At 37.7% G+C, this 23,872-nt stretch overlaps 1 protein-coding gene across 1 annotated transcript in view; it reads left to right on the top strand.

The window, feature by feature from the left end:
* Positions 1-22,157, top strand: part of LOC110596441 (alpha-N-acetylneuraminide alpha-2,8-sialyltransferase-like) — a 37,665-nt gene extending 15,508 nt beyond the window's left edge. Inside the window, exons 2-3 of the mRNA XM_021717009.1 lie at positions 15,700-15,809; positions 21,885-22,157. Of these exons, the coding sequence (XP_021572684.1) occupies positions 15,700-15,809; positions 21,885-21,981 (207 nt within the window). The 3' untranslated portion in view covers positions 21,982-22,157. The remainder of the gene's footprint in view (positions 1-15,699; positions 15,810-21,884) is intronic.
* Positions 22,158-23,872: the final 1,715 nt, after the last annotated feature.

Raw genomic sequence — 23,872 nt, 5'->3', positions numbered from 1 at the left:
ACCGGAGCCCAGCAGGTCAAGGCTGCGGTGGCCGGGAGTGGCCACTGTACTCCAGTCTGGGCGACAGAGTGAGACTCCAACTCAAATAAAAAAAAAAAAAGGAATAGACTAGTGATGGTGAGCTTGTTAAAAGCGGGTCTTCAAGGGACCCTTGTATTATGATCTACATAAAATTAAGCAAACTTTATTTTCCATATTAAATAAGAGAATCGAATGGGTTAATTCCCCCTTTCCCCATCTACCTTCTTGACTCTGCCACAATTCAAAGATGTTTATAATAGTGTTGTTTATCATAGTGAGAAATTGGAAACAATCTAAAATACTCAACATTAAAGAATTGGTTAAATTGTAAACCACCTGTACAGTCAAATACTATGCTGGTATAAAAATCATGGTGGAAAGATAGCAATAATATCATGTTAAATAAACATGTATGCTACAATAGTATGGAGAAGATGATCCCATTTTGGTTAGATCTCATTCTCATCCTGCAACCTGTTCAGGATGAGAAATCTCAGCAATAGAGGACTGAGAAATCACTGTGGGTAATATCTGAATTTTAGAGAGATTTTCAAAAACATTCTGGATTTCTCTTTGTCACTTAGAATCCTGAATTTTTCACTTATTGGTCTTATAAAATAACCTATTTCAATTGAGACTATCAAGAAGAGAGGAGTTTTTTTCCATTCTTTGGCTAAACATTCTTTAAAGCATGTATTTCCCTACATCTTTCAGAATAATTTAAGATTCATGCTTATCTCTAACTACCCATTCTTTGAATTAATGTAAGTCTGCTAGGGCCCTGTTTCTTGGGTTAAAAGTAGGATATGCAATCTGGCTACCAGCAAGCCAAATCTGACCTTCAAATTTTGTGTCCTTTACTGTTTAGAAAAATCATTTGAACTATATGCCAACATTTAAAAACTACATTTCCCATTAAAATCTGAATTTTTAGTATTACACGGGAAAAAAAATGAGAAAATCTGGCAGCCTATCCATAAAATCTCCCATGCCCATCCATAGGGTCTGAGCAGTTTCTGATCCTGTTGGTTTGGTCATGTTTCCTTTGCCACAGTCTCCAGCACTCTCTGTTGCTTTCCTTCCACTCATTTGTGTTTCCTGTCTGCATTGTATAGGCATTTGATTTTGCAACTTCTGTGTACTAGACTCTAAAAGAAATCTAAAAAGTTCATCTGTATATCATTTAGAAATTTTCTTAATCTTTATATCAGTGGGCTGAAAAAAGGGAACAAATTTCCTCCTTAGATAGATTCTTGACATTTCTCTAGATAGCCTGGGGATGAATTAAATCAGTCGTGGAAATTATCTATGTGGCCTACTGTGGTGGGCTCTGGAGACACTAAGAATTACAAGACATGGCTTATACCCTCGAGGGGATTATTTTCCATTTGTGGAGGAGGGTGAAAGACTCAGAGATAGTAGCTAGTAAAGTGGTACCCAATGCTCGAGTGTCTGGTTAGTGGAACTGACAGTAAGGGCTGTTGGTGTTTTTGTGGGAGTGGACAGGATGTGGATGCCAATCCCAGAAGTTGACAGTGGTCAGGGAAAGTTCTGGGGAAGGCAGACCTTAGGTTATATCTGAGAATGGGCAGGATCTTGTGAGTCACAAATGTCATTGTGCATATGAATTGTGTGGGGAACCCAGATTTCTAAGCTCCATCCAGAGACTCTATTTCAAGAGGGCTGAAGTGGAACCAAGAATATGCATCTTTCATATGAATTTCACATCATTCCAATATAGGTGGGTCACACTGTGAAAAAAGGGGGGAAGATAACCCAAGCAGGTTGGATGAAATAAGTAGAGGTAGGAGTGTGGGTGGGAAAGTTAGGGGCTGCAAAACTCAGCTGGTTGGATGCTTGTATGGGGGAGCCCTGGGAGATAATTAAGGAAGAAATACCAGGAAGAAAGGGATGCTCTGCAAACATATTTTCCTTTTCAACAGCAAGAAAGGATGACAGATACTTTTTTATAGTTGGGGAAACAAGGCATCAGTAGCAGTCAGTTATTCCCTAAAAGAATATTCTCTGTTTGATTTCCTCATCTTTTAATGAAATAAAATAGTTATATGTGAGACAATCAATCATGGGCCTGCTTATTAAAATGCAAATAATAGCTAATTAGCAGACAATTGATCATGGTCTTGCTAGTTCAGGTGCCTAATCAGTTAAATTGGATTAACAGTTTCGCAATCTGCTGCATTACTGAGTAATTGCACACTATTTATAGTTGGAAACCAAATGGATGTCCTAATTTATAACACCTTTTAGTGGCACAAATACTGAACTGAAGCACACGGCAACACCTCATATAGTGATTGGTGTGTGGTTGGTTGGCACTCAGATGCTTGTCAGATGTCCTTAGCTGAAATTTGCTTGATGTTTGTAGCTCTTCATTTCTGAGAAAGTACCATTTGATTAGGTTAACCGTCTCCTACACCATCAAATTCCTTAGGGATGTCTAAGTGTCACTTCTAGAAGTAAGAGGCAGACCAAGAAATTGGGGCGGGGCACCCACCTTCACTTCAAACATAATGTTCTCTTTTGTGTGTGTATGTACATCTGTGTGTATATAATATATATATATTATATGTATATAAAATTATACAAATGTATATATGCACATTTTTTTAAAGACACAGGGTCTCACTCTGCTGCTCAGGCTGGAGTGTAGTGGTATGATCATAGCTCACTACAACCTTAAACTCCTGGGATCAAGTGATCTTCCTGCCTCAGCCTCCTGAGAAGCTGAGACTACTGGTGCACACCACCATGCCCACTTCATTTTTTTTTTTTTCTTGAACTGGGGTCTCACCTTGTTACTTAGGCTGGTATCGAACTCCTGATCTCAAGTGATACCCCCTTCCTGACCTCCCAAACCACTCACATGCATGAGACATTGCACTCGGCTTATATTTTGTTTTTTAATTTTTTTGTGTGTGAATTAACTCGTTTGTACAATAAAGACTTCCATTTCAAAACAAACAAAACAATAGTAACAATACAGTACGTTTGGAAGTCTCTGAAATATTGAAGAAATGATCTGACTCAATTCACATATACTTAGTAACCACTCTGCACAACTTTAATACATAACTCTTGTGACTCTTGAGCATAAGTGAATTCCAGTGTGCCTCTCATCTGCTTGAGTTTTTGACCAATCTTTGCACTTTTAGGGAATCTTATTGGTCAACTGTACCTGCAGAAACTTCACAGATCTTTATGGGGAGAAATAATTTGGTAGGTAACAGAGTAGGGACAGTAGGGAGAAAGAAGGGAGGGAAGCAGCCTTAACAAAAGTCAGGAGACTAGAAATTCAGGCTGTATTTGAGGAAACACAGGTGAGTAAAATGGTATGGATGGAATATTGGGTGTATTCATAGATAATGTGACAGCAGAAAAGAATGAACAGGAATTTTGGGGTGCTGGTAGGTCCTGGGTGGTGCCTCAGTGAAGATCCCAAACATTTCTGTTTGGGACCAGAAGAATCATGGAATGTTTTTTAACAGGAGAATAATTTGCAACAGCCTATGTTCTGGAAGAATTAGAATTTAAGAGTGAAGAATTGATCATGGGCAGGAATAGAAGACACATGGAACTTGTAGTAAGAAGCCATTAAAAATATTTAGATTGTGGATGAAAACAGGAGAATAGAAGAGCTTCTGCAGCAGTAGGCTAACGTTAGAGTGATGTGAAGAGAGGTGAGCAGAAATGACTCCAAGAATCTTAGCCTGTGTTGCTGAGAAAATGTTGGCTTATTGAAAATAAACCAGGGGAAGTGAGGACCAGTTGGAGGCCCAAACTTTACCTGCATGCAACCTACTTGTGTTGTTAATTCTTACTTGTACCCCATCATCTCTATAATAAAATACAATTAAAAAGAAAAGACAAAAAAAGAAAATAAAAATGACAGATATTGATCACTTACCTTGTACCAGACATAACTCAGTCATTACAACAACTGTTTGACGTGATTACCATTATTCCAAGTGAGAAGACAAAGGTTAAATAGAGGAAACATTAAAACCAGGGGTAGGTTGCAGGCAGGCTGGCTACAGGATGATGCTCATAAACAGGAAGACATGCTTTCTGCATTTAGGGGGAAAGAGTCTTTCAGTGGTATTTCCAATGAGGAAACTGCAAATACAAGGTCTAGCAATGGCACAGGGCTTAGTGTGCTGCCTCCACTTTCTACTCCACTATTAAGATAGCTGACCACTACTTCTAAAATGTTGTGTAGGCCCTTCATCTTTCCTTTTTTTTCCACCTTAAAAAAATGTTTTGAGGACTTTTGAAATGCAAAAGTACAAGTATAGCCTTTGTTACCGCAAGGATCAGAAACAACAGCAGTAACAAATTTTAATTTATTGGAAATTGACTATGAAATGTTTAATAACCCAGCAATTCTCCTTTTGGGAATGTACCCAGAGGAACTCAAATCATTCTACAAAACAGATATCTGCACACATATGTTTGTTGCATCTCTATTCACAATAACAAAAACATGGAACCAACCATGTTGCTCATCAAAACTGAACTGGATAAAGAAAATGTGGTGCATATACACAACGGAATATTATGCAGCCATAAAGAAAGACAAATATATGGACTTCGCAGCAACTTGGATGGATTTGGAGTTGATCATACTCAGTGATCTATCACAGAAACAAAGAACAGAGTACCATATGTTCTCACTCATAAGCGAACCTTGAACAATTATAATATTATAAGAAAGCATTTGGCAGTAATGGGAAACTGTTGGGGGGGTTGGGATTGGCAGTTGAGGGAAACTGCTAGGGGAGGGAGGGGCATACCCCATCAACAAGGGGACCTGCATAATCAATGTTTGTATACCTAACCCTGAATTGTACCCCACATCTTTATAATAAAATAATAATAATAAAAAGAATTCAGGACCAACAGGAAAAAAAAAAGAGAGAGACATGTTTAATCAGTCTGCTACATGGGCACATGAATTGATGCTATGTAGGATTGTATCCAAAATAACATTTCAAACCGGGCTCAGTGGCTCAGCCTGTAATCCCGCGCCTTTGGGAGGCTGAGGTGAGTGGATTGCCTGAGCCCGCGGGTTCGAAACCCGCCCGGGCAGGTGAGACCTCATCTCTACAATAAATCAAAAAATTAGCCGGGTGTGGTAGCACGCGCCTGTAATTCCAGCTACTCGGAAGGCTGAGGCGGAAGGATCGCCGGAGCGCAGCAGGTTGAGGCTGCGGTGGCTGGGAGCAGTCACTGTCCTCCAGTCTGGGCGACCGAGTGAGACTCCAACTCAAAAAATAAAAATAAAAATAAATTAAAAACAAAATAACATTTCAAATCATTCCAAAATGCTCCTTGGAATGCTTATATGTTATTTTGTATAATAGATTGACTAAGAAATTGTAATGGACAAGTAGTACCCAATATATACATACTCACATCACTCAATTTCCAAATTATCCTGTGTAGGAAGCAAGATACTACTGAAGTTATCTTTTTGAAATCACAATTTTATTATTAGAATGGGGAATACAAATTTTAGCAGCAGTTTTCTAGAAATGTGTTTTCGTATAATTGAAGAATAGATAAATGTCCTTGAACAGTAGGAATCTGCAAATATTCTATAATTAGTATTTACAAGTATGTATCTACAGGGAAAGTTTTGGGTAATTTTTTTTTAAAGGGCTCAATAATTAAATATCTGCAATAAGAAACATTTTCCCCTCTGAACTAAATGAACTAATTGCTAGGTATTTTCATCATAAAAATACTTACATATACAAAGTAAGAAAGCAGCTGAAATTTTAATTTGGACTTCCAAGGGGCTAGTTAAATGACTGAAAGGCCAACACATGTTAGCATCCTTACTAGTAAAGATTGAAGCGGCTTTTGATTCACCTGCATCTTGTCATTATTTTGCCTGTTTAGCTGGGCACCATGCTCGCTAGGAATTCACTTGTGGGAAGTTACCAATCCTTAGTTGAAGTAATAAAGTGACTGGGGTTCAGAGATAAAGAAATGTGTGTATGAGGAGCATTGTTGGAGGGTTGGGGGCTTAATTGATGCACTGGTTGGAATGTAATTAGGTCCTTAAACAGGGCAGTGCAATTAAATATGTCAAGGAGAGCATAATTAGGTGTGTGGCTGAATGATGTAATTACATTCGTAAGAGGGGGAGTCTATAATTAGATGTAAGGCAGGGGTGTGTGTTTAGATGCCTAAGTTGGAGATGTAATTAACATACGGGCAAGAAATTTAATTATGTGTGTGGGTGAAACATAATTATGTGTAGGAGTCCATGTGGATATGTGGGTGAGGGTACATCAAAATCAATGGGTCAGAGTGCAGTTAGATCTGTGAGTTGATGTTCTTATGGACAAAACTTGAGATTTTCATCCAGAAGGGCAAACATTTCTTTTGACATTGTGACTAATAGCAGGTGGCGTGTAGTGACAGACTATCAGACCACTGTGAAGGCTTGGAAAGCAAAATCTTTGCTTTTCCAATGTAATTTGAGACCCCCATTTAACACTGACATTTATTCTTTGTAATTGTGATACTTAGTGGGATTGTAAATACTGCCTAGCTGGATAATTTTTCTAGCTTTAAAATTAAAGCTCTTGACATCGAAGACTTGCTCCTCATTCCTATCAAAGAAAAGAATTTGGAGGGCATTACTAGGGCAAACAAACAAAAACATCAACAACCCCTCCACCCCACAACAGCCAACAGAAGAACACACAAAAAAGCAATTTCCTTTGGATTGTCAAGTATGAAAATAAGCATCATTTTTTTAGTTTATGTCTTATTATATAAACCTACATGTGTAACAAAATCCACCAAACTTAGTTATGGTGGCCTAGTTATTTTAATGTTCTAAAAAATATTTATACATTTTATAAGTAATAATTGAAAAATTCATAAATAATTTTGGCATCCTCTCAACATATAAAGCCACAAATGTAAGCTCCAGGTAAAAGAGGCTCTAGATAGTGGTAGAAAGGAGCTAGAGGAAAACTAGTCAAGAGGGAGGTAGGTAAAAAAAATTACCCAATGCATTTGAGAAACTTATATTGAGGCAGTGAGGTATGGTTGGAATTATCACAATAATCTGATATCTCCTGTATTAAGTTTGAAACAGGGAGATTTTGGTTGCCATCTTTAAAAACAAGGGAGCATGTAAAATATTTGTTGCTTAATTGTTGAAATTAAAGATATTTAATTGGCCACTAGTTTGCTTAATCTGATTCAACCTAGCACTCGATTCTTATAAACCCTGTAGTGTCAGAGCCTGCTCAAGTCTGTCCAGTGTTTAGGTTAGTTCTGACAGAGCTCCACTATTGACACAGTCCTAGTGAGTTGTTTCAGGGATTCCAAACTTTTTGGAATCCGAAAAAGAATCAAGAAACCTAGATTTAATGAGGTTAGTTGTTTTTGTTTTTTTTTTTTTTATAATGTGGGTGTAGGGACATTACAGCCTACCCCCCGATCTCTGGTCCTGTCCTTGAGTGACTCTAGAGAACATTTTTTATTCTTAGATGCTGATTTTACATCAGTTTTTAAAAAATTGTAACCATGCCTCAAAGGTGGCCTCTCCAATCTATTATAACTTAATTTGTAATCAGAGGTGCTCTTAACAGAGTGTGAGTATTTCTATGAAAATAGTTATTACAGCACATTGTTTAATCCAGTTCTCTACCTTCTAAGTGGTTTACTTTTTTTTTCTCCATGCACTTCCTACTTTTTCACCTCCCCTCTAAGACCAGCTCAAACACTGCAATTAATGATTTATGGTGGTTCACTTAGGTGTTTATAGGAGTAATGCAATTATGTTTCAAGACATCTAGCTTTGTTTGTGGGATGGAAGATGAGAGGTCCAAGGTCGCCGGTGCAGTGGTCAAGACCAGTGCTGGCTCTTCTGTTCAGCTGGGGTAGAGTCCCAGCCCACTGGCTTTTTGTTGCCTTGTGTGGATTGCACATGAAGGGGAGGACAAAGTGAGGCTTCTGGCTTTAGAAGTGACTTTAGTAAATAGATTTAATTCACGTAAGTATAAAACCCATTTTGGGAGGCTTTGGTACTATTTGCATGTGGTACAAAAAGACGTTTTAAATTCTTCAGATTTTAATAGCATTTTCCCCAAAAGTTCTATTGTTAACCAGGAATATTTTCAAGTTGACATTTGTAGTTTGTTTTTGAAAAAGTATTCTAACATGTAATAAGTCTTTTCACTCTCATGCCATAAAACTCTAAAGATCCTAATTTTTGTTTATCTTTTTTAAAACTTTCTAAGATTATTTAATGGATCAAAAAATCTCAACTACTTTTCTTATGCCTAAACACTTCAGATCTCAGCTTGTGGTAAGTCCTCAGAGAGAGTTTCTCAAACCTTATAGCGCTATGTACTCTCCTATCACTTTTTTTTTAACTTTTAATTTTTTATTTTAAAGATGTGGTATACAGTTCAGGATTAGGTATACAAATGCTCATTATGCAGGTACTCTTGTTGATGAGGTGTATCTCCCCTTCCCCAGGCAGATTCCTGCTACTGCCAATCCTTTTCCTATAATATTATGATAATTGTTCCAGGTCTGCTTATGAATGAGAACATGTGATACTCAGTTTTTGTTTCTATTAAAGATTACTCAGTGTTATAGACTCTAAGTTCATCCAGGTTGCTGTGAAGTTCATGATTTTGTTTTTTATGGCTGCGTAATATTCCATCATGTATATGTACCACATTTTAAAAATTCAGTCCTCTTTTGATGGGGAGCATGGTTGGTTCCATGGTCTTGCTACTGTGAACAATGCTGTAATAGACATACGTGTGCAGGTATCTTTTTTTATAGAGTGATTTGAGTTCTTCTGGGTATAGTCCCAATAGGGGAATTGCAGGGTCATATGGAAGGTTGATTTTTAGATCTTTTAGAAATTGCCACATTGTTTTCTACAGAGGATGTACTAGTTTACACTCCCACCAACAGTGTAGAAGTGTTCCCTTTTTGCTGCATCCTCTCCAGCATCTGTTGTTTTCTGAGTGATTGGTGATAACCATCCTGACTGGAGTTAGGTGGTATCTCAGTGTGGTTTTAATTTGCATCTCTTTGATGACTAGTGAGGCTGAGCATTTTTTATGTATCTGTTGGCTGCTTGTATGTCTTCTTTTGAGAACTGTCTATTCATATCTTTTGCCCACTTTGTAATGGAGCTATTTTTTTTCTTTTTGACACGTTTGAGTTCCTTGTAGATCTTAGATGTTAAGTCTTTGTCAGACATACAGTTGGCAAGTATTTTTTCCCAGTCTGTGGGCTGTCTCCCTGCTCTCTTGATGGTTTCTTTGGCTTTGCAGAAGCTTTTCAATTTGATAAGGTCCACTTGTCTATCTTATCTCTTATGGCATGGACATCTGGGGTTTTGATCAGGAACTGGTTGCCAGTTCCAATTTCCATAAGGGTGTCTCCTGCATTTTCTAAGGTTCTTATAGTTTGAGGTTTTACATTAGGTCTTTGATCCATTTGGAGTTGATTTTTGTGAATGGTGATAGGTAGGGATCTTGTTTTAATCTTCTGCATTTGGTCAGCGAGTTTTCCCAGCACCATTTACTGAATAGGTTCTCCTATCCCCAGTCGTTGGTGGTGGAGACTTATCTCCTTGCACTGATAAAGGACTTTAGCAAAGTCTCAGAGTATAAATCAATGTGCAAGAGACAGTCGCATTTCTATACACCAACAATAAACAAATAGAAATCCAAATAAAAAGCACAATCTCATTTACAATAACCAGAAAAAAATCAAATTCCTTGTCATCTTCCTAAACAGAAACCTGAAAGACCTTTACAATGAAAACTACAAAACACTACTCAAAGAAATCAAAGATGACACAAACAAAAGGAAAAATATTTCATGCTCATGGATTGAAAGAATCAACATTGTTAATATGTCCATCTTACCCAAGGCAATCTACAAATTTAACACAATACCTATTAAATTACTAGCAGCATTCTTCTCAGACCTGGAAGCAACAATACAGGAATTCATATGGAAACATAAATGATCATGAATTGCCAAAACAATCCTCAGCAAACAAACAAACAAACAAAAACAAAACAACAACAACAACAACAAAAAAAACAAAGCAGGAGGTGTCACACTCCCAGACTTTTAACTCTATTATAGAGCTACAATAATCAAAACAGCCTGGCATTGGTACAAGAATAGGCATATAGACCAGTGGAACAGGATAGAGATTCCAGAAGCAAAACCTCAGTTCCTCAACCAACTTAACTTCACATTTGTTAAATTCTGTTTCTCTGGTTAGTGTGTAAGCTCTATGTGCTGGGTACACATCTATGTTGTTCACCTCCACATTCTCAGCATCAATAACAACTCCTGGTCCATAATAGGTGCTCAAAAATTAGTTGTTGAATGAAACGGAAAATTAGGTATCAGGGCTATTTAACAAGAAGCACAGGTTATGCAGACCATGGAAGATAAGGATGAGGGGTATCCCAATAGCAGGATTCTAAACGGCCTTATTAATTGGTCCATATTTAGAGTAATAGGACTCGTGTTTGTTCTTCAATTTTGGAGATTAATTTACACATCCATTGCAACTTTTGGGCTGGGTACTACTGAGAATTGACTAGATGCTCAACAAAAATTTGCTGATTAATCAATTTATTGAACAAATTGTTGATCGTCTCATTTGTACTTAGTTCATATACAGAGTGTGAACAAAAGAGATCCAATACCTGTAATGATTCCTACAAAAATGTACATTTTAAAACTCATGTCTTGATAGAAGTAATAGATATAGTCTCAAAGGACCAATGATCAAAAATATTATTTTGTTCAAAATCTGTATAAATCTTTGAAATAGAAAATATATCTCACACAAAGATAGACTACCTGTTATAGTAGTCTAGCAAAAGAATGATAGTTTTTCCTCTAGGAAATTTAATTTTGCTAGTACGCAATAATTCATTAATATAATATATCTAAATGGGACTTCAGCATTTCCTGCTGATGGTCAATACCTCACCTCATTTTAATTCTCATAATCATCCTGGGAGATAAAGTGGATGGTTATTATCGTGCCTGATTTGCAGTGAGGCACTGAGAGATTGAGGGGCCTGGCAGATCAGAATCTGAATCCAGATGCTCAATGTAATGTGGCCACTAAGAAGGTGGCCATAATGGATGGGACAGTGATAGGTGAAAACATTTGGACAGATCTTCAGAATGAGTTAGCAGCTAAGCAAGAGTTGAAAAAAAATTTGAACTCTCCACTATAGTCAATCTATCTAATCTATCCCTTCATTTGGGGTAGATTTTTTAAATGTTAGCAGGTGATAGTATATTATAGTCTCAGATCCAGTAGATTTTTTTTTTGCATAGGTACAAGGAGATACATTTTAAAAGACAGCATGCAATGCTTTAATAAAAATACTCTCTATTAAAATCATAATATTTGTGTGGCAATAGTTTACCAAAGTTCTTTCTATGTAGTATACCCGGAAAGGAGAACACCTTGTTCATGCATTCTGTATAGCATTGACTATTGTCAAGTTGAGATATTTTGTATTGAAAATAGGAGAGATTATATTATCTCAATCACGTAAAAAGATCTGTGGTATTTTCTCAATTATTGTTTTTTCTTGTAAAACTTTAGTTCTATTATCCGTGCTCAGAGAGTGCACTCAGGCACTCAAGAAACATTTATCGAAATGAAATGAAACAAAAATTGCTGTGTGAGGGCTAGCAGTTGGAACAGTGAAGTAGGAGCAAGGAAATGTTATCAGAAAAAGTCAGAAATAGTATTCTTTTTTTTTTTTGAGTTGGAATCTCACTGTCGCCCAGACTGGAGTGCAGTGGCCGCTCTCGGCCACCACAGCCTTGACCTGCTGGGCTCTGGAGATCCTTCCGCCTCAGCCTTCTAAGTAGCTGGAACTACAGGCACATGCTACCACGCCCAGCTAATTTTTTTTTATTTATTGTAGAGACGAGGTCTCGCCTGCCCAGGTGGGTCTTGAACCCGCGGGCTCAGGCAATCCACTCACCTCGGCCTCCCAAAGGCACGGGATTATAGACTGAGCCACTGAGCCCGGCTAGTATCATTCTTTTTTAAAACTCCTGGGCTTTTGGAGGATGAGTATTTCAGTAGTGCATGGATAAAATAGTTAAATTTTCAGCTGATAAAATTGTTCCTAATTATTAAGATAGAATTAGGTAAATCATTGTTTTACTCTATTCTACAGAACCCATGAAATCTAGGCATTTTATGGCTTGAACAAGTCAGTGAACTCTGCTAGGAGGAGAGAAATGAGAAAAGGGAAGAAAGGTGAATGGACCATCATGCCAGTGGCTTAGTGAGATGCTAAATTTACATACATGATCTTATATAAGCCCATGCAGTGCTATCCTCCTTCAAAGACAGGAAGCAGGACACAGAGGAGTTTGACGGTCTGACCCACAATCCCATGGTCCCACAGTGTGGAAGTTAAGAGATAATGTTTATATTCAGGTCTATGTTATTGTTTCTATTGCTTCTCAAATCTGCTTGTTCCAGGCCCAGATTCTTGCTGGAAACCCTGGAATTGCCAGTCTTTCTGGTTCAATCCAGAACCTCTCTTTAACAACAATTAAGGCAGTTTTAAGTTGGCTTTTATAAAGCAAACTGCATATTAGTTGAATATGAGTAAACTCACACTTTTCAAACAAGTATATCCAAATAGATATGCAAATATACATGAATAACTTACTGAACTCAGATCAGGATTTTGTCCTTACTGTTGAACTAAATCTATCTTTGTCAAGGTCACCATGATCTCCATGTTGCTAAATCTAGTGGTAATTTTAACTGTCATCTTACTTAATCTATCAACAATTTAATGCAATTATTTTTCCTTCCTTTTTAAAAACAAACAAAAAATCTTGGCCATTTTTAGACCTCTTCTCTTTTCTCTCTACACGCGTTCTCCATCTGGTCTACCAACTTTAAATACCTGTGCTGACCACTCTCCACTTTCTATCTCCAGGAAAGACCAGTTCCCTGACTCCATACTCATATATTTAACTGCTTGCTTGACATTGCCACTTGGGTGTCCAGTGGACATCAGGCACTTGACATATTTAATACTGAGCTTCACATTGTTCCCCTGAAACCAGTTTCTCCTGTAATCTTCCGTATATCAGTAAATGTCAAGTGTGTCAATGGATGACCTTTATAGTTTTTCAAGCCAAACTTTTGGCATCCTCCTGATTCTTCTCTTTTTCGCTTACCTTCTTTCCTTTGCATCAGCAAATCAGTCAGCTCTTCCTCCAGAATATCTCCAGAAACTGGCTACTTCTCATCACTTCTACTATTGTTCCCCTGGTCCAAAGCACTGAAATCTCTGGTCTGCGTTATTACAGGAGATTCCTGACTAGTCTCTCTCTTTCTGTCCATGACATCTTATAGCCTATTGACACAGCAGCATAGTGATTGCACCAAAGTATGTCATAAAGTCTATCCTACATTGACTCAATTTTCACCTTAGAATAAAAACCAAAGTCTTTACAATACCCTACAAGACCCTACAGAATGTATTCCCCAACTTCCCCTCTAGTTAACTCTCAATATTCCTCTTTCTTCTCTCCCTTGCTTCCTTATCTCCAGATACTGTAGGTTCTTTGCTCTCCCTTTCCCATCCCAGGAATATTCCCTCTTCAGGGTCTGTGCACCAGTGGTTCCCACGGAGATATGTGTGGCTTACTACCTCATCTCCTGCAGGAATTCACTCACATTCCTCCATTGAGTCTTTGCCTGATCACCCTACGTAAATTACAATTTCTCTCCAAAAACATCTCCTAATCTTTTCATGCCAATGCTTTATTTCTTTCCAGAACTCATGTCACCATCTGACATACTGCTCATTTTACTCATTTACCTTTATATATCATGTTTCTCCCACTAAAATATAGTCTCTGTGAGATTTTACTTGTGTCTCTGTCACCCAGGACCATACTTGACACATAGTAGGCACTTATTAAACGTGTGGAATAAACGAGCAGCTAACTTGAACATGAATACTTAAATTTTCATCTAACAAATTATAGATCTAACGTTTTTCTAGTGTTGATTTCAAACCCTTTGAAAAAAATGCCACTTATCCTGGATTTGTTAGCGGACTATGCCTTGTCTGTTCCTCTGTGGATCTGCTCTGGAGTTTGTTATAGTAATGCAGGAAAGTCTTAATTCTCTGCTGGCAAATGTTTAGACATTCACTTTAAGCACGGTATTTCTATCAGCACTACTTTTATAGCTCTGACTATTCCTTTGACAGATAGAAATCAAGGAAATAAAAACCCTCTCTTGTGCTGCATTGAGTGCCCACCTTGGCTACCAGTGAACACAGAGAATCCTGGAATTTTCCTTTTCTGGTTTAACTACTTCATGTCTAGGAGAGGCCCTTATGGGGTATAGTCATGTGTTTATTCCATTTATTCTTTTGGTGAAATCCATATTATTTGCTTGAGATTCATTGAAGGTGGCTTACTTAATATCAGTCCAGTTATTTTTCTATACTGGTTAGGTATGTGGAAGGTCTTTTCCCCTGAGAACTCCAACTGCTCCGCATTGTTTCAGTGAACAGGATATTCTGTACCTGGCAGTTCTTACCGACCCAGCTAGAAGTGGCCAAATGATGCATTTCACTTTCAGGATCTTTTGCTGCGTTTTCATATTCCCAGGTGCTATAAATAGCATTTCAGGGAACACTCAGGTACGCTGAACATTTTCTTTGCAGTCCAGTTCAGTGTTTACAGAAAGAAAGTCACATGCTGTCTGGTTCCACACAAGTGATTGGCCCTATAGTACCTTCTAAGTTCTAGACTGACCCACTCAGAGTGTTCATTTGCTCTCTGTTCATTTGCAGTATATGCTGAGAGCAAATGTGCCTGTGCCTTTTTAAAATGCTGCTTTCTCTGCCTGGAAAAAATCGTACTTATTCTTTAAGGTTTATCTCAAGTGAGAAAGTTTTCCCTGAGTTGGTTCAGCATAAATGCCTTCTTGTTCCTGTATGAGATTCCCCATATAGCATTTGGTAAATATCTCTTTGGCTGCAACTTCAGCAAAATCTTTGATATTATTATCTACGTGTGTATGTTCACACTCCTCCCCCCACCCCTTTCTCTCCTCACATCCCAAATTGTGAATCCTCAGGCCTGTGTCTTCTGTACCCTTGTATCTGTCTCCAACGGTTAGCATAGAAGATGCTCGGAGACGTTTGTTGAGTGAATGGCTGATTGTATGAATGAATAAAATTGTAGTCACATAGGGGAATGGCATTCATTTGAGTTTGTTTCCAGTTTAATGCCTTTAAAAATAATCTTATGCTTAACTTGGAGTTTTCTATTTTCCCTAGAAAACACCCTCTACTATGTATGTGCATGGCCAATTGGAGACAGAAAAAATATGCTGTTATATTTAAATACACTTGAGGGAGTTTTCTTGTTTTGCTTTTTTTAATTTCAAAGAAACAAGCTAGTTTATTCCTTACAAACTTCTTGGCATCTTTCTTTTCACATGCTCTTTTTGTTCAGTCCAGTCTTCAGTGAAATTCCTCCAAAGGGTCTGCTGTAAATAATGATTTTGTGAGCAGTTGTGTGTTCTTTGCAGTGAAAACCTGCCTTGTTTTCTGTTGCTAGGCAACCCCATTCCAGCTGCCATTGAAGAAATGCGCAGTGGTGGGAAATGGTGGGATTCTGAAGAAGAGTGACTGTGGCCGTCAAATAGATGAAGCAAATTTTGTCATGCGGTAAGAGAGCACCCACAGCGCGGCCTCTGCCTTCTCTGCTTTCCCTACCCCTCCCATATGCCCTGGGGCCTTTCAAAATGAGTCACTTGTGATTAATCAGTTGTAGTGCACTCCTTAGTGTCCCTTCAAGCTCATACACAAGTGAGTTTAGGAGAGGGCTAAGGGGAGCAAGGGAACATGCTCTGAGAAAGTATAAAGCCAGGAAGGCTCAGATGGAGCAAAGATACCCCCTCTGCAGAGAACAAAGGCAGCAGGAAAAAGTGGAAATTCTCAGACCCTATTTTAGATTATACAGTCAGGCCATTAAAGCTTTTAAAATGGTTCTTTCGTTAAGGCTGTCTATATAAGCATTTTTTTTTTTTTTTGAGTTGGAGTCTCACTCTGTCACCCAGACTGGAGTGCAGTGTCCGCTCCCGGCCACTGCAGCCTCTACCTAATGGGCTCCGGCGATCCTTCTGCCTCAGCCTTCCAAGTAGCTGGAAATACAGGCGCACGCTACGACACCTGGCTAATTTTTGATTTATTGTGGAGATGAGGTCTCGCCAGTTGCTCAGGCGGGTCTCAAACCTGCAGGCTCAGGCAATCCACTCATCTCAGCCTCCCAAAGCGTGGGATTACAGGCTGAGCCACCGAGCCCGGCTAGCATTTTAATTTATTCATTTTTATTCTATACCCTGTTCTGAGTTTTTCACAAAATCCAGTGTAAGGAACAAGTGGAACCTTAAGAGAGATTTGATTTGTGTGCGACTAGGAAAACTGGAAAGGGGTGGAGGTAAATTTCAAACACGGAGGATGCTTTATAAAAGGACTGAGCCAGAGTGGTGATCAGTTTCAGGGAAAATTAGGGGGACCTGCAGAGGCGCATAGAGAAATTACTAAGACACATCCAATCAGGGGTAGAGACCACCAAATTGTAGTGGTATCCACCTGCACTATTGGATGAATCTGACCAGATCTGTCAGGTGTAGAAGCAAAGACAGCAGCAGGTGATGGGATGAATACAGGTCTGGGATTATCTGAGTGAAAGGAAGGAAGGACAAGGAGTGACAACATGGAGAGTTCTGGCTAACAAGAGTGTGAAGGAACACACCTCGATGTCTGGGTTGCATAGGAAGGGGGCTCTCTGAGATGTGTGAAGGAGAAAGGAAGGGGACCAACGTGAGGTCAATCAGAGGAGAGGGGACTGGTGGATCTTGGCTCCGAATGAGGGACAAGTAGAATAGTAATAAGAAGCTAAAGTCAAGGGACGGTTCACTGGAGGATAAGATTTCAGAGCTTAGTTTATCTGGGGGATAAGCAGATATGTTTAGTAAAAAGAAAATCTTTGTTATTGAGGAAGTAAAGTGATTTTGAGGGCAGATTTGGGGGGCAGTGAGGGGTCTTTCAGGTCAGGTCCCAATGAATCAAGAATGACTTTGAGCCAGGTGCCAGAAGGCTCCATGGCCAGGAAGGCTGAAGACCTCAGCAACACTGAGAGCAGAAAGGTGAGCAAAGGGTGGAGGGAGATTTTGTGTTTATGTTTATTTTTAAGTATAAAGGAGTAATGGTCTAGGTATGACAAAAGGTAGCCAAGAGAACACTAAGCCTCCTCTGAAGTCCCAGCTAAGTGGGGTAGGGGAAGAGTAGAAACTGAGAACTTGGCGGGGAAGGCCAAGTTCCCTCTCAGAGAATGAGACTTGGGCTTCCTGAAAGACATTTTATCTCACTTGATGAAGCCTGGGGCGGAGTGAGGAGATCGTTCTATGCCTACCTTTCCTTTGTGGAAGTGCCTTAGCATAGTTTTTCCAGTGTAGGACTGTGTTTTTCTCTCCATTGCAACTTATTTTTGCAAAAATATGCACAAACAATAGGAAAATGGAAACAAATAAAAATGTAGTTATCTTAATTTCAGTCAATGCAACATCTGTTTGTTGAGCACCTATTTTCGATTGGGCCTTAAGCTAGTTCTGGAAATAATATGTTGAAAAGTTCTGTCCTGGACTTATATCCTGGAGATGTGCTTGCTATGAAAGGGGAGTTCAGACACATAGGAGCTTCTCAGGTGTCTGGGCATTGTCCTTTCCCCATTCCACTGTAATAGGGGAAAAACAGCAGCAAGTGCTGCTGCAGTGTTGTGAGCATGGAATGGTATGAGATGGAGCCAGAGAGGTCTTTAAGGCATAGGGTTGAATGAAATCACCCATAGAGCATGGAGAGATGATAAGAGCAGTAACCCTTGGCCACCTTCAGGTACGCACTCCAATATTTTGGCATGAGGTAAGGCTGAGGAGCAAGCAGAGAACACAGAGAGGAAGAGGGACAAGCCCTTCCTGTTGACTAGGTCTGCACCCTACCCCATGTTATTTTACCTTTGCTGGGGCTCAGCTTTCTCATTGGTATGAGGCAGTGGGTAGACAATTCCTAGACTTTTCCTTGGTGGCAACTCCAGTTCTATCGATGACTGTACTGTATGAATACTGTTTCATTGTGACATAGTTTATATATAATAGTTTGGTTTAAATTTCCAAATTGTTCTTGAGTATGTTTATTTGCTCTTTCCAAAAGCCATGTAAGGAAGAAGGAATAGATACTATTAAACTCACAGATTAGAGATTGAAGTGATTTCAAGTGAACTTAATGACATGTAGAAGGAGGCAGTACAATACATATATTTTTATATTATTTGTGAGTGTGTATATGTATGTGTCATTACATTTAGAGAGATAGATGTTTACTAAACATGTAGAAAACTAGGCCTAACCACCATAGGGGGTTATCTAGAGGGGCCTATTTATCACAAATAAACAATACTATGCAGGCCTTATGTGCAGTCTGGTGTTGATATATTCAAGTTCATAATTACTAAGTGTCTGTAATTAGACTGCCCAACACAGTATTAAGCATACTTTTCATAGAATATGAGGGAAGTGTGGATTGAAAATCATTCAAAGAAGGTAGTGCCATCACTAGAGCTATGCATGCATGTACTCTTGATATAATTTCAAGAATAGTGTCATTTTCATAACATATTTGAATTTTTAAAGCCTTATTTATGCTTTGCAATATGGGAATAATAAATATTGACACATTATTTTAAAATTAATATTTGACTATTTACATATCCATTTATAAATTGTTGCTTCATTCATATTTTGGGGGCACCCTTGCAATATTGAAGTAGTATCACATATTCAAAATTAAATTTTGAATGAGTAAATGTAGATTACAAAGCACAGGATATATCTGGTCCTGGACTATAAGGGTGCATGGATTATCAGATACAAAGAAGAATTCTAAAAATAGCCCTGCCTGTACACAGTGGCATACCAGATTACAGTTCAAGATGTCTTCCAGGGCTAGGATATAGCAATTCCATAATATTCTTTGCTTTGACATTTTCAGACACTTACATTTGCTAGTGCTAAAAATCAATTCCTCATTTTTCAAAGTAAAAATTTTCTCTGTAACCAAAAACAACACTTTAAGAAAATAGTATTATTGAATTCAGTTTATCTGGAAGGTCTGTAAGACAGAAGTAACAGTGACTGCATCGTGGAGAGGAGCTGGGTGGTTCAGGGACATGAATGAGAGCAGCATAATTTTGGTGCCTTTTGAATTATGCTCAAACATACATTCTGCATACTCAAATATACATACAAATTTAAAGTAATTTTATGATTTTTCTATTTAAAGACTCCACTCCACCAAGCCCATTTCCCACCTACCTCAACTCCCCAGTTCAAAGAATATTCATTTCTCATCAATTCTGTGATCACCTCTCTTTTAGCATCATGAGCACAGTTACTAAGACACGTTAGCTATTGATATCTGTTAATTGTGCCAATAAGTGATAATGCAAAGTTTGAAACACTTTTACACAATATGCTTTATTAGAAACAATTTGACTGTATTACATGTGCCTTTTATGTAAATCTATATATTTATCAACTTAGGAGTTAAGGAGCTGAAATTATAGTGTACATTTACTAAGAGAAAGGATACAGGAAAGTGCCACAGTTATTTGCACTTGAAGAGAAAGTTTACCCAGAAAAACTTAAGGCAGATATTTATACCAAAATATATTGCCATTATTTTCCAGAAATACATATTAAATATTATCTTTATTGCATATAAAATGCATGTTAAATATTATCTCGTGTTTTTTAGCATTTACCTCTGTTAAAGGAGATAATACATGCGAGTTTTTCTTGAGCTTTTACTCTGTGATTGTAAATATGAAGAGACCCAGACATATGAGCCATGGAACACACAGAAAAACGATTTACTCATGAAAAACAACTTATTTTGTTAAATAATGACAAAACAGGTTGACAACACTCCCCAGCAACATTCAGAGTTTACAGTTTTAGTATAACATAGATGATTCTCACGTTTCCAAGGGCAATCAAGACCAAAGTTTCTTTAAGAGATAAGTGCTTACATTTTAGTCTGTGTTTTATCTTAGAAGACATCTTCATCTTTGCAAAGATCGGTTAAATCACAAGACCACAGTCAATTAAAATAGCCGGATGAACCTGATTGTTAACACATAAACTCACTCCCTCATGAGAATCTTCAGGAAACCACATGAAGTATGGGGCCACCACTAGACTGTAGATGCCTCAAGAGTGGGCACTGTGACTTGGAGCTCTCCCCTGAGTTCCCCACAATGCCCACTGTGTTTGCTGTCATCGGACATTCAGCAAAAGTTACTGGCGGGCTGACTGACTGACCTTTGAGTAGTTGCCAGAAGAGCCAATATCTCATTACCAAAGAGCAGATAAAAGAAAGATTCTAAATCAATGGAGATAAGTTTCCACATAGGATGCCTTGAAGTGGTGAGGATCACAGGGTAAAAACAAGACAAAATCAGGGATTCTGAGTTGATCAGCTGAGTGGGCACACGGAAAATTCCATTTCCCTGAGGAAAATTTATAGGGATAATTTAGTAGTTGGGGAACTAGCAGAGACAATATTTCTAAGATCTCTTTACCTGCATTTAAATGATGCCTTTGTTTGCTGGAGTAATAAAAAGTTAGAGAAGCTCTGATGTGGTAGTTGTCAAGTTAGTGGTATAGGTAGAGAGGAGAAATTAGGACACATAAGAGAAAACTATAGACTCATTTGGGTTTTTCACAAATAATGGAAGTATATTTAATTATATTTGCATGGTATTCCTGATTTGTGATACTTTTGAAGTTTTACTATATATGAGGGATCAAAGTTAGGGACTTTTTATACATTATATAATACTACAGCCCAATAAGAGAGAAAAAAAATCATTATCCTCATTTTAAGTCATGGAGAATCTGAGGCCAGACTAATGTCCTTTAGGCAGAGAGCCATCAAATTTGGATTTGCAGTGGCCATATTTTTCAAGGCAGTAAACATTCATAAGATATTGTAGCCAAGGAAGGTAACCGAGACAGGGTGGTAATTTGGAGATGGGAGTGGGTGATTATTTCCATTTCCAGTGAAACATTTTTTCCTTGGCTGAACTGGAATGGTAGAGAATCACTACTACACTTCTGTGGATGACAAATCATTAAGTCTTTACCAGTAATCAATTATGCGGTCAAATTGACTGCATACACAAAAATCAAACATGCATTGATTTAGGTGAATAGCGCATTGCCCTGAAGGTATTATTATAATCTAGATTTTGGGAAAAGAAGAGAAAACACAAGCAAATATATTCATTCCTCCCAGTCTCTTGAGGTTTACAGGTATGCAGAGACTACTGTAGGTTCAATGTCCTCTAGTGCACCCACTCTCCTGAGCTCTAATTTCAAGTCTAATACTCCCTGTTCTACCATCTCAAAAATATTTTAAATAGAATAAATACATTGTGGTTACTGTGTCTTTTCTTTCATAGATCATTTACCTCTCTGACATTTTCTTCTAACACAAGACTAGTTTTTATGACAGCATTTTGAAGATGCTGTTAACTAATTAGTCATCTAATGTCTATTAAAAGGGAGAGGTGGTTAAAAAAAGTTATTTGTGAATTGAGCTAGAATTAATAAAGTTTCTGTGTCATCATAACTGAAGACTTAAATGTAAATCATTCTAAAATGTTTGTTCTTATTTCTCTAGATGCAATCTTCCTCCTTTATCAAGTGAATACATTAAAGATGTTGGATCCAAAAGTCATTTAGTGACAGCTAATCCAAGCATAATTCGGCAAAGGTAAGACTTTATGTGACTTCTGTTTGTGAGGAACTAAAGAGGAACGCTTTTGAAGTATTTAGCATCTCAAAGGCAGTGAGCATAATTCAGTTTGGGAAACAAAGAGAAAAACTATCTGGAGGGGCAGGAAGGATAAAGGAGGGAATTGTAAATAAATGAGGTGGGATTATGGGAATTCAAACGGTATTTTATGCATCCTCTGGGATTCTGTTTCTTGCCTTCAGAGATGGTAGAAATAACATGAGAATCAATGGTTTTGCTCAAAGAACAGCATAATGTTCTGCTTACCTGTTATTACTACTATTTAATTTGTTGGCTTCCATCCTATTTATTGATTGATAACTGTGAAGTGAATTAATATCAAGAATAAAAACAAATGACTTATCCATGGGATATGCATGTATTAAAATAATGATATTGTCAGAACGTTCAAGAATGTGTGGTTATCGTAGATTATATTGCATTATACTCGATCAGATTTGGGAGAGCAGATGGAAAATTCTTGTTTTAGATCAATTCCAGAAATCTTGGGATTACTTGTAACGTTGGAAGTTCCTGCAGGAGCTTCTGAGTGGTCAGTCTTCAGATGATGAAGCCCATCAGTGGGCTATTAGCTGTTTCCTCAAGGTCCCTTCATTGCAGAGAGTAAGTCAATCTCCAAGAAAAGAGAAATTGAACATTGCATTTAGGCCCTCCTGTGAACCTAGCAGTTAGGGGGAAAATATCCAGATGTTCTGGGCTCAGGCATTTGTCATCTAAGGAAGTCCTATCCAAGTGAACAGCACATGTGTGTCACTTTATATATAATGTGTCACTACTTGTTTTGGTTCATAGTAAGTATTCTCATAAAATAGATATCTAGAAATGCAGTCAAACAATTTTTAATTTTGGGAGATACTGTGAAATTGTCCTCCCAAAATGTGTCATTTGTTTTCTTTTCAGTAATAAATAATATTACCTGTTTCCCCATGTCAAATAACAACCCTGCATTGTTCATCTTCTAAGTTTTTGTCAGTGTGTTGAATGAAAAATGATACATTATTTTTTAGTTAATTCACATTTTGCTAATATAAAAAGGGCTGAGTGGGATTGGCTGTTAGTATTTCTTCTTTTGTGAATTGCTTATTTGTATTTTTTGCCTATTATTGCTTTCTTTAAAAAATTTTTCCTATAGATTTATAGGAACTGTTTATGTTATTGATATTGTCTTTGTTATATTTATATATAGCAAATATTTTCTTCTAGTTTGTCACATATTTTTGTCCTATTAAAGTTTAAAACTTTGTTTTTACATTTTTAAAAATAGAAATGAGGTCTTGCTGTGTTGCCTGACTGGTCTTGAACTCCTGGGCTCAAGAAATACTCTGGCCTCAGCCTCCCAAAGTGAGTCACACCTGGCCAGAGTTTAAAACTTTGTGTGCAATAGGTTTGTTAGTCTTTTTCTTTAAGACTTCTTTTATAAAAACTTATTTCTTTGGTTTGATGCTCCTTACAATATTGTCCCTCCCTCCTATGATAAAAAATCCTTTATTTTTTTTAATGCATTTATAACTTTATTTTTATGTTTAAGAAATGTAATCCATAGGAATGTATTTTTATTTTTATAACAATAATTTTATTTTTTTCAACAAAAATATGTTCATTGTAAGACATTAAACAAAAAAGTACAAAGAAGAAAAAAAACACAGAAATATTTTCTTTGATTAATTAAATTTTTTATTTTTAATACTTATAGATTTACAGGAAATTGCAAAAAAAAAAAGTACAAAAAGGTACTCTTTAACCAGTTCTCCCCAGAGGTAACAACTTGCATAGTCTAATAGTACACTATTATTTTAATTTGAGAATATAATAACCTTTTTTTTTAGTTGGAGTCACTGTCGCCCAGGCTGGAG

Source organism: Carlito syrichta, unplaced genomic scaffold (genome assembly GCF_000164805.1).
Source record: "Carlito syrichta isolate Samal-C Ts95f unplaced genomic scaffold, Tarsius_syrichta-2.0.1 Scaffold107065, whole genome shotgun sequence".
Lineage (NCBI taxonomy): Eukaryota > Metazoa > Chordata > Mammalia > Primates > Tarsiidae > Carlito > Carlito syrichta.
This window is presented reverse-complemented; position numbering and strand designations above follow the sequence as displayed.